Below are 13,907 nucleotides of genomic sequence, written 5' to 3' on the forward strand. Positions count from 1 at the left end.
TTTAGGTCTTGTGCTAAACATGAGCATTTTTGAGAATTTTGGCTCATTTTGTTGCATTTTGCTTGAATCTTTTGGTTATTTTACTAAATATTTTATACTATGAACACTGTTCTTATATGTAGAGGTTTTACTTGGTTTCTTATTCACTACATTCTTATTCACTACATTCTTATTCAATGTTTTTAATTAATTTTACATGTTTGCTTATATTTTGCTTTTTACTTCCACATTTTGGATCATAGCTTCTGTTAATATGATCATTTTATGCTGTTTATTTCCCTCTCTCTATATGTTGTAGGACCCTAGTTAATCTTTTGCTCTTCTGTAAAATGTCATTAAGTTTATTGTGGTTTTACATATATGAACTATGAAACATGGATTTCACAAAAAACAAAGCATGTCACTTCTGAGGTTCAATGTATGAGGGGTCTATATTTACAGAGACCTTTTACATTGTGTTTGTTTAAATCATAACTCCTTATATACATTTGTACTTTGTGATTATGCTTATTTTCTCATTTTTCAAGAAACTCATTTGGTATCCTTGCTCTTCTCAAACACACATGACATGTACACATTCATTTTCCAATCCTTATCCCCAAGTCCCAAATGCCAGTTGTCCAGGAGTCTAAAAGCAAGTTCTGATAGGAAGGAGATAGTGCGAGAGGGTTTTGGGTGGGAAAAAGGGGGCAAGGGGGTGAGAGGAGGGGCAGGGGAAGAGGAGAGATAGACCTGCAGAGGAGAGGGAGGGAGAGAGATATGGGAATGATCTATTATCCATGTCACACACTACTTTCAGTGGTGGAGGATCTCAACAAGCGCAGACAACCACTTCCAGCTTTGGAAGCTGTCTATTTCATCCAGCCGAAACCAGACAGGTTTTTAGTCTGTACTCTATATTGTCAGATTCTGTTGTGTATAATGGTTTTACTTCCAAAATTTTGGCTGAAACTAATCCTTTGTGCTGCAGTGTAAAGAAATTCAAGATGGACATGTCTGGGAAGAGTCCACTATATAAGAAGTATGGGAGTCTTGAGTTGTGTAGACATATTAAAGAATGATGTGAATTCTGTTGATCTTGATATTTTGTGAAACAAGTTAGTTATGGCTTGAAATTAACTTTCAGTATGCTGCATCTACAGGGCTCATGTTTTTTTTAGCTCACCAGTTTCAAGAGAGATAGTACAGAGCATTAAAAGTGACATGACACTTCTTTCTCGTATTGCTGCCTTAAGAGAGGTGGATTATGGCTTCTAATCTAAAGTTTTGTTCTAATTCACTGAGTGTAGTCTTTATTGTTAAGTGGATGGTGGACTCTTGCACAATTTTGTTGAAATGTTCGAATCATAACTGGCCTCTCATGCATGCAGATGAATTTGGAGTACCTCACTGTTGATTCCCAGGTAATGCAAGTACATTAGATACACAAATTTTGTGTTACAGGTAAAATACTGAAAAAAGAAATTCACTGTTAGTGTGCACTAAGGAAAAAGACCCTACATTTAATTTGCTGTTAGTATGTTAAAACACAAAGCAGGTTGCTTTTTTTTTTTGTGGTTGGGGCACTACTACATTAAAACAACATGTCACAGGCTTTCTCAACTGATAATTGGAGAGCTTTGGAACAACTTTTTGGTGGACATGGCCAAGGTAACCATGATGACGATGCTTGTCTTGAGACAATTGCCACTCGACTTGGCACTGTTTTTACATCTCTGAAGGTTAGTGCTACTTCTTAAGTTACTTCTTTAAAGTGTTCTTGTTCTAGGATCGTTTTAAGTCTATTAATAAATTTGTGGGTAGTCTAGGAATTTCATGTGTGTTGTTAGTGAAAGAGCTGTGAATTCCCCTTTCTCAAGATTGGTTTTTTGAATGTTTTTTGAGCTAATATTTGTTAGCAAGTTGAAACTTGAAAAATGAGAAGGTTTAGCTTTTCTTGAGAGAATTGCAACTCTGCATCTCTGGTTGGTGGTTTTGTTTGGATTATCTGGCAAGTCTCTAGAAAGCTCGAAGAAGCATGGGAGCTGACAGACGTGCCACTGTCCCTTGCCACCTGGTTGCCGCCTTGATTCCTCCCCAGTGCCCCTGCCACACTGGTTATCGCCCTATTTCCTTCCTCTGCTGCCCCTGCCATCCCCTTCTTGACTGGCCACCATTACCTGGCCAATCCCCTGCTTGCAGCTCTGCCTCCCCCTTTTTTGCTACCACTGCTGCCTGGTTGCTGCCTGCGCCACTTGCAGTGTATCCTCCATTCTATCTGGTCACCTGTCTCTCCCTACGCCTGGTCGCTGCCCTGATTCCTCCCCACTGCCCCTGCCACACTGGTTTCTGCTCTATTTCCTTCTTCTGCTGCCTCTGCCATCTCCTCAACTGGCCATTGCTGCCTGGCCATTCCCCTGCTTATAGCTCTGCCTCTCCCTTTTTTGCTGCCACTGCTGCCTGGTTGCTGCCTTGTCCTCTGCCACTTGCAGTGCACCCTCCATTCTGTCTCGTCACCTGTCTCTTCCTACACCAGCAGCACCACTACGTCCCCCCTTTGCCGCCCATAGCTCCTGTTGTACCTGCTGCCTGGATGCTCCTTGCTGCATTGCTCCCTGGGGTCTCTATTCTGCAACTGTGCCACTGCTGCCCGTCACACCTGCATGTGCACTCTGGGGCACATGTCCCTGCTAGGTGCTCCCTTCTGTCCAGATGTAGAAGTGTTCTCAGCCTCTTCCTCCACCCTAGCAGCCTCTATCTGTTTTCCTGCCCAAGCCACATCCATCTTCCCTTCTCCCGCAAAACCTTCTACAGGGGGGTTGGAATCACCAAAGCAGGGGCTGATATCAGCTGTTTAGCAAGTGTTAGCACCATAGAAACATTGAGCTAGTGAGACTTGCAAGATTGTAGTCAGTCCACCAACACCACTAGGGGACTTTAGTGTGCTCTGAGGCGTCATCTCTAGCTTTTAGATTGGTTGGATATTACCTCCCCATTTGTAGCCTTTAGGACTCCATCCAGGTGGCTCTCACTAGTGCCCTAGGCAAGATCATTTGAGTGGCACCCCTTGGAAAGGGTGTTTTAGGCTTAGTTCGGCTTATCCATGCGTATGGAGGTGGCACTTGCCAGTAGTCTGCTTGACGTCAGGTCCTCAATGGCATATTTTGAGAGAGGGGCCAAGGGTCTGGAATTTGGATCACTCATCACTTTGGGATGCCGTTGCCATCACTATCTCTGTTCTCGGGCTTGACATCAAGTACTTTACTTTGTTTCTTTTTATGATTGGTAGTGTTTTTGTCCATTCAAAACAAAGAGAACATTTGATGCTATCTATTAGGATTACAAAAAGTCTCTCAATACCCTCCCTTGGACCATAAGAATCCGTTTCCATGGAGTATTCCTTGTCCAATTGGTCTTGTATTCAGGACTTTCTGGTCAATGTTTCACTTGTAGGATGGTTGGCCATCTACTATTGAAGTATCCCGGGGCATGGGAGTGGCAGACCTCCTTTTGAGACGAGTGAGGCGACAAACCGTAGAGGAAGTGCGAGGTAGAGCACAATAGATAGGGCATTGTGAGGTAGAGGAGACATGTTGTCGATGACATCAAGAACCATGGATGGATATGCAAAAATAGAGAAAAGAAATGTCCAGAGGAGTTGAGATAAACTAAAGGAGAATGGAGGGTGGTTAGTCTTTAGATTGGCAGCCCACACGGTGCCACCTTAGCTTCCTACGGCTTTGTAGACACTCCTATGGCCACCTAGGAGCATGAGATTCCATAGCCCTAGTTATGTTAGCAATCTAGTCAGCTCCTATGGGAGTTTGGGTCATGTCTAACATTTCTAGGGTATTTAGGCATTTTATTTTGGTAATTTTCATGATTAATTGGGCATTTTATGCTGGCCAACCAAAAATAAAAAATTTCTCACAGACTTGCTGCTGCTTATGGCATTATTTTGTCCTTTGTATTCAGGTTCCTCCTCCTTAGTCATTCATTCATCACCTATAGGTTCTGTTGTAGAGAGGGAGCTAGTGCCATTACCTATGCAGCCAATGACTCATTGTTGTACATGATTGTCTCGTGTTTGGTATATGGATTCCATTTCCTGAGCATTCTTCTGAGTTCTCTTCTTTGCAATGTTCTTCTACGTTTTCTCTTTCTTTCTCGTGTGTCTTGTGTTCAGGAGTCTGTTTTTAGCATTTGTTTATGCTTCCATTGATGCATCCACTTCTGACATGGTGTCAGATTCAAGATCTACGCTCGTGATGCTGTTTCCTGCTGATTGCAGGTCTTTCATTGCTGATCCTTGATATCTCTTGACTGCTGCCACCTATTTACAGCCTGGCAATAGCTGCCTGCTGCCAATCGCCCTATTTCCAGCCTTCAGCAGGCTGTATTTCAATTCTGCATTATTTTATTGCTGAATAAATTTGCGTTTTGCTGTACAGCTGCTGCATTTACTGGATTTAATGCCTTTGCAGGCTGGGCAGCAGCTTTTCTCGGCTCTTGAAAGTGTTTGTTGACTGTGATCTATCTCTTTTTTATTTTTTTGCAGTTGTTTTTGTGATTAGCTTGTGTATATTGCGTGTGAAATCTGTTTAGTGCAGTCTGTGCTGTTGGTTTGGCTGTATACTCTCTCTCCTTCTCTTCTTTCCTTTATTTTCTCTTTCTATACTCTCTAGATGGCTTTCCCTTGTTGTTCTATTGATGACAAATTACATGGCCCTGATTACCTAACCTGGAGTGCTGTTATGAAAGCATGGTTTGTGCAAAAGCAGTTACAGTACGTGTATGGAGCTTGTAAGTGTTCTGCTCCTCTTCTAGTTGATTTTGATGAGGACAACTATGAAGAAGCTATGCTCACATGGAACACTCGTGATGCTTGTACATATTCCACTCTTCTTTGCTTTCATCCCTTTTGGTGATCACCTCCTGTAGGACTTCTCCTGCAATTTGGATGAAACTTTAGATGATATATGAGGCTCCTTTGCTTATGCGTGCTGTCACTCTTTATGGACAACTCCAGCAGATGAAGTTTGAGCCAAAGGATACTATTCAGTCTTTCTTACTTGGTGTCATAGAGATATAGGAGCAGCTTCGACACATGCAGTTTGCTCTTCTAGAGGCTTATCTTGTGGGGATTGTGCTCTACAAACTCCCCCCTCAGTGTTTGATGGAGTGGCTAATGGTTTGAGGGCTGAGATGTCATCGACACTTGTTAGTTTTCCACTTAAGCATGAGACATCTTTGTGGTTATAGGGGAGGTTTCTATCGCAGAGGGTTAGGGTAACTTAGAGATAGTGAACACAATGAATAATAGAGTGAATGAACAATGAATATACAGTGCCCATGTAGCAAACACACTATGCAGTGAATATTGAACCTCGAACTCTCGTATCTTTGGGATCAAGGTAGAGGTTATGTGCTGTAGAGTGTGTTGTATTCCAAATGGATCTTGAATTGCAACAAAGGTAGCCTTCAAGTGTCGAACATCAGCAAACATAGCCAAGGAAGGCTGCATTTGATGTAGACGGCAATGTAGGAGAGAAAGACTAAAAACACAGGTACCTAAGGAGAGAAAAACTAGCGACTGTGCAGAATAGGTAAATGCAAGTTGACTATGGTGGGTGACAAGTGGAAACTGATGGCGACAGTGCAAATGTTGATGGCGATAGTTGGAGGAGAGAAATTGACTGTAAAAGCAAGCTGGACAGTGATGGCGATAGCTCCTACTGATGCTGACTTGATGTAGATGATGGCGACTAGCCTTGGTAGCAGTAAACTAAATTCCTTGATGTTGGCAACAGCTCCGGAATGTAGGCGATAGGTACAAATGTTGGAACATGCACCACGTGATAGCAGATTGTGATGGAAGGCTTTGACTACGATGTCCTCTGTGAATGGATTATGGGTAGTAGAGATATGGCTCCTGAAACCTATAAAAATGAGATTAAGGGAGAGTGGTGGGTTGTATGTCTATTTAAAAAAAAATTGGGGCACCAAATTAGGGTTTTGGATGTGGGATGTAGTAACTCTCTAGGATCGCGTTTCTCTTTAAAATAAAAAGTTTATTCATTAATTAAGTGTGTTTTGGGGTTGTTTAAGTTAGGCTATTGCATTTTTAGCTCAACATCCTCTCTTAGGCCCAAAACTGAGCCATGAGAAATAAGCCCTTGATAGATTTTCTTTTACCCGAAGGCGTTCCATCCCAAAGCAGCTAGGCCCTTGAACAAAGGGTGTACATTGGTTGCCCAATGATCTACAAAGACAACAGAGGTGATGATTATCTTACCAAGGGAGCCCAAGTGATCACCCTAGCAGAGAGGCTAGGGCATTAGACTAAGGGTGGACGTTAGTTGCCTAGGGGCCTACCAAGTCTTGCAAAGGTGTATGTAATCAACATTGGACTTTTTGTTTTTTAAAAAATAAAGGGCTTTTGGTGTAATTTGTTCAAAAGATTTAGTATTAAGTGATAGTTTCAATTTGAATTTTTTCCCATTGAGTCATTGTGCTCCGAAGTATGGGAAAAAAAGGATGAATAGCTTCACTACCTTCATAAAACAAGCAAAACAATCCCATACACTACTAGGATAAGTGTCTCGGCATTGCTAAGTGTGCATGCGTGCCAATTATATGGAGCATATATGGAGAGAAAGGCAAGACGGGCAAGTAAGCAGGACAAGCAAAGCTAGTATGCAAGCATAAGAAATATTGCCTTTAAAGACTACCATATGCAATGCCACGAGTATAGTGGATTCAGAGTCGACCACTCCAAGGATAACCGAAAAGGGATAAATGTGCACAGATACATGTTTACATACATGAATAGAATGCCAATGCATGGGGAAATGCAAAGGAAGGTGTAAGTATTCATGCTCACGTTGAATGCAATGTAATGGTGCTACTTAGACATTGCCCTTGCATGGCAATTGTTTACTTGTCCAAGCACCGTGTTACAATCATGTCATCCTGACAATGCGGATGAGATTACAAATATCCATGGTGTACATTACAAAATAAATAAATATTTAAAAGTGAAAAACTGTTAACATCATCACTGTCACTATCAAGAGAAGAAAACTTTCATCTCTCTAACTAGAAGGAGAAGTACGAGGGAGCTGTAAGAGAGAAGCACCATCTTCCCATCAATCTAAAGAAGTAGAGGAGGGTGTATCCAAGCCAATCTATGATAGAAGGTAATGTAGAACTGGCTTGTTGACTGCCTTGGTTAAAATATTTGTAAAGTTATCACTTGACGGCACAAATTGTAGGCAAATGGTACCTAGCTCAACTTGCTCTTTGATGAAGTGGAAATGAACCGCCACGTGTTGTGTCTAAGAGTAGACAATTGTAGGCGACTTGCAAGGAAATAGTAATGCAGGCAACAAGTTCCTCAGATAGATAGTCTCCATAGTACCATCGAAGAGAGCTCAATACCTTGCATCAGCCGTGGAAGTTGCCACCGTCTCTTGCTAACGGCTAGTCAAAGAGAGAGGTGCCGTGTCCAAGGTGTAGAGGTAGCCTCCATGGTAACGTCCAGTGTTAGGATCTCCCACCCAATCGGAATTAATATACCCCTATAAGCATAAACCATCGTAAATATCTTAACACACGAAGATAAGCAATCCAATGAGACATTCTAGGTGCATTAAAATACTGACTAAGCAAACTATTTGAGAATGTAAGATTTGGCCTAGTATGAATTAACTAGAGAAATTTCCCTACTGGAGAGTGGGATCTAGAGGTGTGGTCCTCACTGGCCATGTTTGATCAATATAAAATTGGTTCACCAGCTGTAGGGTGTACTTCTACTGTGATAAAAAGATACTTCTCTTAAATCTAACAATCTTCATCCCTAAGAAATAAGACAATAAGCTTAAGTGTGTCCTCTCGAATGTAGCGCAAAGCTATGGATTAATTTTTGCTAGAGTCACAGAATTTGAGCAAGTGAGTAATATACCATCAACATATAGCAGAATATAGTTGACTTTTGTGCCAGTGGTGCATATATATAGATTTGGATCATAAGGGGTAGAATAGTATCCATGAGTCCCTAAAAACTCGTCCATCATGTGGTATCAATATCTTGGTGCTTGCTTCAGTCCATAAAGAGCTTTCCGCAATCAAATACCTTGTCAGTCCGCTCAATGGAAGAAAAGCTGGGAGGTTGCTTCGTATAGACTTTCTTCTCTAAATAACTGTTTAGAAATGCACTTTTAATGTCTATTTGATAGATTGGCCAAATGCGGTGAGCAGCAAGTGCAAGCAACAGATGAAATGATATTAACCAAGTGGTAGATGCGAAGGTTTTCTCATAGTCGATGTTGTGCTTTTGCTTGAAACCTTGCACTACAAGGCGAGCCTTGTATTTTTCTAAAGTATCATCAGCCTTTAGCTTGGTCCTGAAAAATCCACTTCATCTCAGTGAGAGGACGATCCACTAATGTCCAAGTCCCATTGTGATCAATACTATCTGGTTCCTTCTCCATGGTCTCACGCCACACAGCCTCCTATCAACTATCCGGCTCAGAATGTGTAATGTAATTAGTTGTAGATAGTGATGCATATGAAGTGTGAGGGGTGAGCTGAGCAGACGTTCTGGGGCCCTGTATAGTGAAATCCGATGGAAGGATCCCTGAATTTGGCATGGTTTCTTGATACCAGCGAGATAACGGATCTTGTCAAGGAGGCATGGGAGCTGAAGTATTTGTAAGAAGATTAGGAGCAGGTAGTAGATCTAGCTCAATATGCACGATCTCAAATGATGTGAGTGAAGGTGAGGATAAAGAGTCTAGTTCAGAAGATTGCACGAGCTTTCCTATCTTGTCATCATGAGTGTGTGTATAAGCAGGACTATCGAAAACTCTTAAGTGGGAAATAACAGGTGGAGAGCCAAAAATTACCTCGTATAGAGTCTCTTTAGGGATTGCTGCATTCAAGTGTCAGTTGAGGATGTACACTGAAGTGTAACAGCCTCGACCCAAAGGTGCTTAGGGAGCTTTGTTGTGAAGAGCATAGAGTGTGCCATATTTAGGACTATGTGATTCCTATGCTCTATGACTCAATTTTGTATGGGGAGTTAGTAGAGGTGAGTTGGCATGTAATGATTTGCTCTTATAGAAACTCTGAGAACTCGTGGGAGGTAATCTCTCCATTGGAATCACTCCTTGTAGTACCCACATGGCGACCAGTTTGGTTATGGACTAACAACACCCAAGTATTGAAATAAGTGAAATCATTGGACTTGTGCTTTCGGAAGTACACCCACATGTCTCTAGAGAAATCACCCACTATGAAAAAGAAGTACATTGTGCCATCTAAGGTGGCAATGGATATGGGACCACAAAGATCTATATGAATGAGCCTAAGGGGTTTCGCAACATGAGTGATAGACTGTTGAGAAAAGGGTGTACGATGCTGCTTACCTAGTTGACATGCTTTACAAACCTCTCAAGATAGTTTTAGGCGTGAAATGCCCTCAATATCCCTTGATGCGATAGCTCATATAGAGAGTTGTAGCTCAGATATCCTAAGCGGAAATGCCAAAGACGCCAATAGTTCGTAGGCTCCCATGTGGTGGCTAAAGCTTGGAAGTGATGGAACTTCGAATCATTGACAGTCAGCTCGGTAAGAAAGTGTATCATGTGGTAAAGGCCATTAGGGTATGCCTTGTTGCGAGCAATGACTAAACTAGTCTGAAAGTCAAGGACTTGGATGTTGGCTGTGGTGAAGAAAAATGCTTGCTCCAATTGGCAAAGCTGTTGAGTGGATAAGTTTACCCTAGGCTGGGGGACATGATAGACATTATCTAGCGAAGCAAGATTTGTATCTAAGTTAGTGTAAAAAGTGACATGACCTTGGGTCTGAATCTTGACCGAGGAGTTTTCTATGCGAACACTCCCGACTGTAGGAGCTTGGAAAATGAAAATGTGCGCTCTAGGAGTCATGTGATGGGTAGCTCCATTGTCCACAAGCCAAACAGGTACAGACGTGGTCGGCTGTGATGAGTGGGCTTTTGCAGGCACCTCGTAGATGTGAATGAGACTCGCATTCGATGTCTCTGAAGAGAGAATGTGGGCCTCTGTAGATCAATTAGACAAACCCTTTGGAGTTGAGTAGTTCGACAATTGTGATGACGGACCAGTGGCAGTGTGGGTTTGGCCTCACCACTGTGCTTGGTGAGGGTTGTGACCACCCTGCTTCCCCTATTGGGGGTTACATGATCGTCAAAGGACTTAGGAGACCCAATCCTTGAGAACTCAGTGAGGAGACGCTGATACTCAGCCAACTTGACTTTCAAGTCATATTTGTTTGTAATTTTGAAATTTTGGAGCTCGTGATTCAAATTTATTTGATGGGTCCTATCTCGAGACATGTAGTGATCTGTTAAGTGTGCTCAACGCTTCGATACTAAGTCAAAATGCTGAAGCTGAGAGTGAAACTCAGATAGTAAGCCCTGCATAAGATTGATAGTAGCGGAGGCGTTATGAGCCTTCCATGAGCGGATGACCTCGTATGGAATAAGTGTGGGATCAAGTTGGGGTTCCAAACCTTGCACTAAATCCCATAGGTTCTAAGAGTCTAAGACATGCCTCATTAAATTTTACGAAGTGGTGTAGTTTCACTTGTTGAAACGAGTCTTGTCATTGAATGTAATCTTGGTAGATGAGGAACTAGAAACATGAGGTGCTTGTGAAGATGGATAGATGGGATAAGATGGAGGATAAGATAGTGGTGGTGGGGGTGTATAAGGAGGAGGAGCGGGTAAATGTGGATAGGCAGAAATAGGTTGCTGATGTCCAATGGGTGCCGATTGTGCTGTGGAGATACTGAAACGGATATAGGCGCATATGATACCTTAGGCGTAGGTGGAGGCATTGGGACACAATAGCCTTGTCCAAATGTTGTTTGGGGCACAACATAATGATTAGATGGTCCACTAGGTAATGCCATAGAGGCAAACTGTGATACCAAATGCTCCACACTCGAATATGTCTGGGATGCATTTCTAGAGGGATAACTCGAAAGTGTGTGTGTGGGAGGTTGAACCTCCGTTACAGGTATACCACTTGGAAATGGGTATGTAGAGGTTCTAAAGGCTATGCCTAAATGTGTAGAACCCCCCAGTGTGGTGTGTGGTGAATAATGTGGTGCACTTAATGGAAGCGGAAAGGAAGTTGTAGTGGAAGATGAGGGAGGGATATGTGGGAGCCCAAATGGATTTGTGATGGATGTTGTTGTGGAAAACATTGTTGATTCCTTTTGGTCCATTAAATGCATTAGTTGAAGATGCACCTACTCCATATTGACCATGAGAAATAAAATAATTTGAAGGAAAAGAAAGGGACGGAATACTTACAAGTTCTTTTAGCTTCTTACCTAGTTTTGAGCTCATAAAGAAATACTTGTTTTCCTCATTACTCATAAATCAAAGCTTGTTTTGAAGAGTTCCTTCTTGACAAGCATCTCCCAATCTAACAAAAAATATAGAATCATTTGACATAGAATTAGAAATATTAGGGTTCAACTTGGGATTGAAGAAAAGGAGTACTATGGAAGTGAGGAAAGTGAGCCAAGTTTCACTTGCCGATGGGATCCGTAGTGGAGATTTTGAAGGTCTTGTAAGATCATTAGTTTTGTGCACTGAATCTAAAGGAGAAAATTCATGCATACCTTCAATCTCTTGTTGAGCCCTATGCATAAGAATGTGATCATACTTAGCGGCAGAAATTTGATATGGTCTATGGACTCCATGGTAGTCCGATGGTTCTCTATCCTTGTCAGATCAGGTAGTCAAAGCACTGCTCTAGGTGTCCCCAATGCTCACGGATTAGGCTATAGACACAAAAGTCATCTACGTACACCTTAATGAAATCATGCAGATGCTTTTTGAATGTGGCCATCATGACTTGTTGGAAGGTAGCAAGAGCATTATAAAGCCCAAATGGCATCACTCTGTAAGCATGGGTTTTCCATTCTGTTGTGAAGGTTGTTTTGTTGTTTGGGGATTGGTCTTCACCCTACTTAAAAAACAAATTTAGCCCCAAATCTAATATTGGTTGGTTTGTCTCTTGAATATCCTTGAAATTCCTTTGATATCCTTTCCTAATCCAAGTACCTTTTAGTGTCAAAATTGACTAGAAAGCATCCAAACCAATTTGCTGTCAGAGTGCAGCGGTGTGGAAGCGTAGGACTGAGAGAGAGAGAATGCAGAGAGAGAAAGAGACAGTGGAAGATGAAGATCTGCTGTATAAAGTGTGCTGAATACAAAGATATGCAGATATATACACGGGCGCAGTGCGCTGGACTGCGTGTCTCCACCTCGACGATGCAACATGCTGTTCACCTCGAAGTCCGTTGCAGTCTGCACTGTCTCCTGTCTGAAATCTGCGAACAGAGACGGAATCTGCGCGTGTCACCGGTCTGTAATCTGCGAGCAGAGAAGTGTGGGAGACTGCTGGGAATGTCCGCTATTTATAGCCAGAATCTGCCAAAAAATAGGGCGCCAGAAATACCCTGTCAGCTGCATTAAATGCAGCCGACTGCCTGCACAGGTCGGACTGCCACGTGGCAGTCCGACTGCACATTGTCCGACTGGTCTTGCCTGACCTGCTTGCCTGCCTGGCTGTGATCTCTAACACCCCCTCTCAGAGCCTGGGCAGGGCAGAAGCCTGAGGGATCTGGAATGTCTCCGAAGTAGAGCCTGGGGAAGTGCCTTCATAAACAAATCCGCAAGATTGTCCTTCGTCTTGCAGTACTCCACAGTGACGGTCTCATCCAGAAGCTTCTCTCTGATGAAGTGGTACTGGATCTCTATGTGCTTCGTTCGGGCATGAAAAACAGGGTTCCGTGCCAAGGCAATGCAACTCTCATTGTCACATTGCAGCAAAGTAGGACGAGTCTGGGGGCACCCAAGCTCCTCCAATAATCTCCGAAGCCACACAGCCTCACATGTGGTGGAAGACGCGGCCCGATACTCCGCCTCAGTAGACGAAAGGGCTACCGTGGGCTGCTTCTTGCTACTCCATGAAATAACACTTGCACCCAAGGTAAAACAGTAATCTGTTGTAGACCGCCTGTGGTCCACATCACCGGCCCAATCCGAGTCGCTCCAACCTGCAAGTACAAGATCTGAACCATCTGCCCCTGCGGGGTAATGAATCCCTAAATCAGACGTCCCCCTCAGATACCGAAGTATCCTCTGAGCAGCTTGCCAATGCACCGTCTTAGGTTCACTCATGAACCCTGCCAAGAGCCCAACAGCAAAACAAAGATACCCTAGTGTTGAGAAGCCAAATCAAGGACCCAATCAACTGACGATAGCGGAAAGCATCCGCCAAAGGAGAAGCTGAATGGGAAGTGGCATGCCAGTTCGGATCCATAGGAGTAGAAAGGGCCCGACAATCCTCCATCTCAAAAGACGCCAAGAGCTCCTGTACATATCTCTGTTGAGAGATGAAGAGCCCCCTTTGAGGCTGATAAATCTCATGGCCCAAAAAGAAACGGAGTAGACCCAAATCCGTCTTCTTGAACGTCCGATGTAAAGCTGACTTCGTCTCTTGGACCTGCTGTGCATCATTACCTGTGACAATCAAATCATCAACATATAATACAAAAAGCACACAACCATCCTCGGAAGTGTGAACATAAAGCTGCGGATTGGCCTTGGAACGCCGATATCCCAACTGAGACTGGAGGAACGAATCAATCTTCTCGTTCCATGTACGCGGAGCTTGCTTGAGGCCATGCAAGGCCTTCTTCAACCTGTAGACTTTCCCATCTGAAGATCCAAAACCAGGAGGCTGCTCAACATAGATCTCCTCCTTCAAATCACCATTGAGGAAGGCCGACTTCACATCCAACTGGTAAACAGGCCATCTCCTATGGCCAGCCAAAGCAAGAACAGCTCTAATGGTCGCCATACG

General features: G+C 43.1%; 1 protein-coding gene across 2 annotated transcripts in view; it reads left to right on the forward strand.

Moving 5' to 3' along the window:
- KEU (Sec1/munc18-like (SM) proteins superfamily) overlaps window positions 1-13,907 on the forward strand; it is an 85,402-nt gene that overhangs the window by 44,700 nt on the left and 26,795 nt on the right. For both annotated transcript variants that reach the window (XM_087697260.1, XM_087697261.1), the window contains exons 4-8: window positions 800-878; window positions 971-1,021; window positions 1,143-1,239; window positions 1,371-1,403; window positions 1,593-1,721. In XM_087697260.1, coding sequence (XP_087553386.1) covers window positions 800-878; window positions 971-1,021; window positions 1,143-1,239; window positions 1,371-1,403; window positions 1,593-1,721 — 389 coding nt within the window. The remainder of the gene's footprint in view (window positions 1-799; window positions 879-970; window positions 1,022-1,142; window positions 1,240-1,370; window positions 1,404-1,592; window positions 1,722-13,907) is intronic.

Source organism: Lygodium microphyllum, chromosome 17 (genome assembly GCF_053477565.2).
Source record: "Lygodium microphyllum isolate KBCC chromosome 17, Lygodium_microphyllum_v1.1.10, whole genome shotgun sequence".
Taxonomy (NCBI): Eukaryota; Viridiplantae; Streptophyta; class Polypodiopsida; order Schizaeales; family Lygodiaceae; genus Lygodium; species Lygodium microphyllum.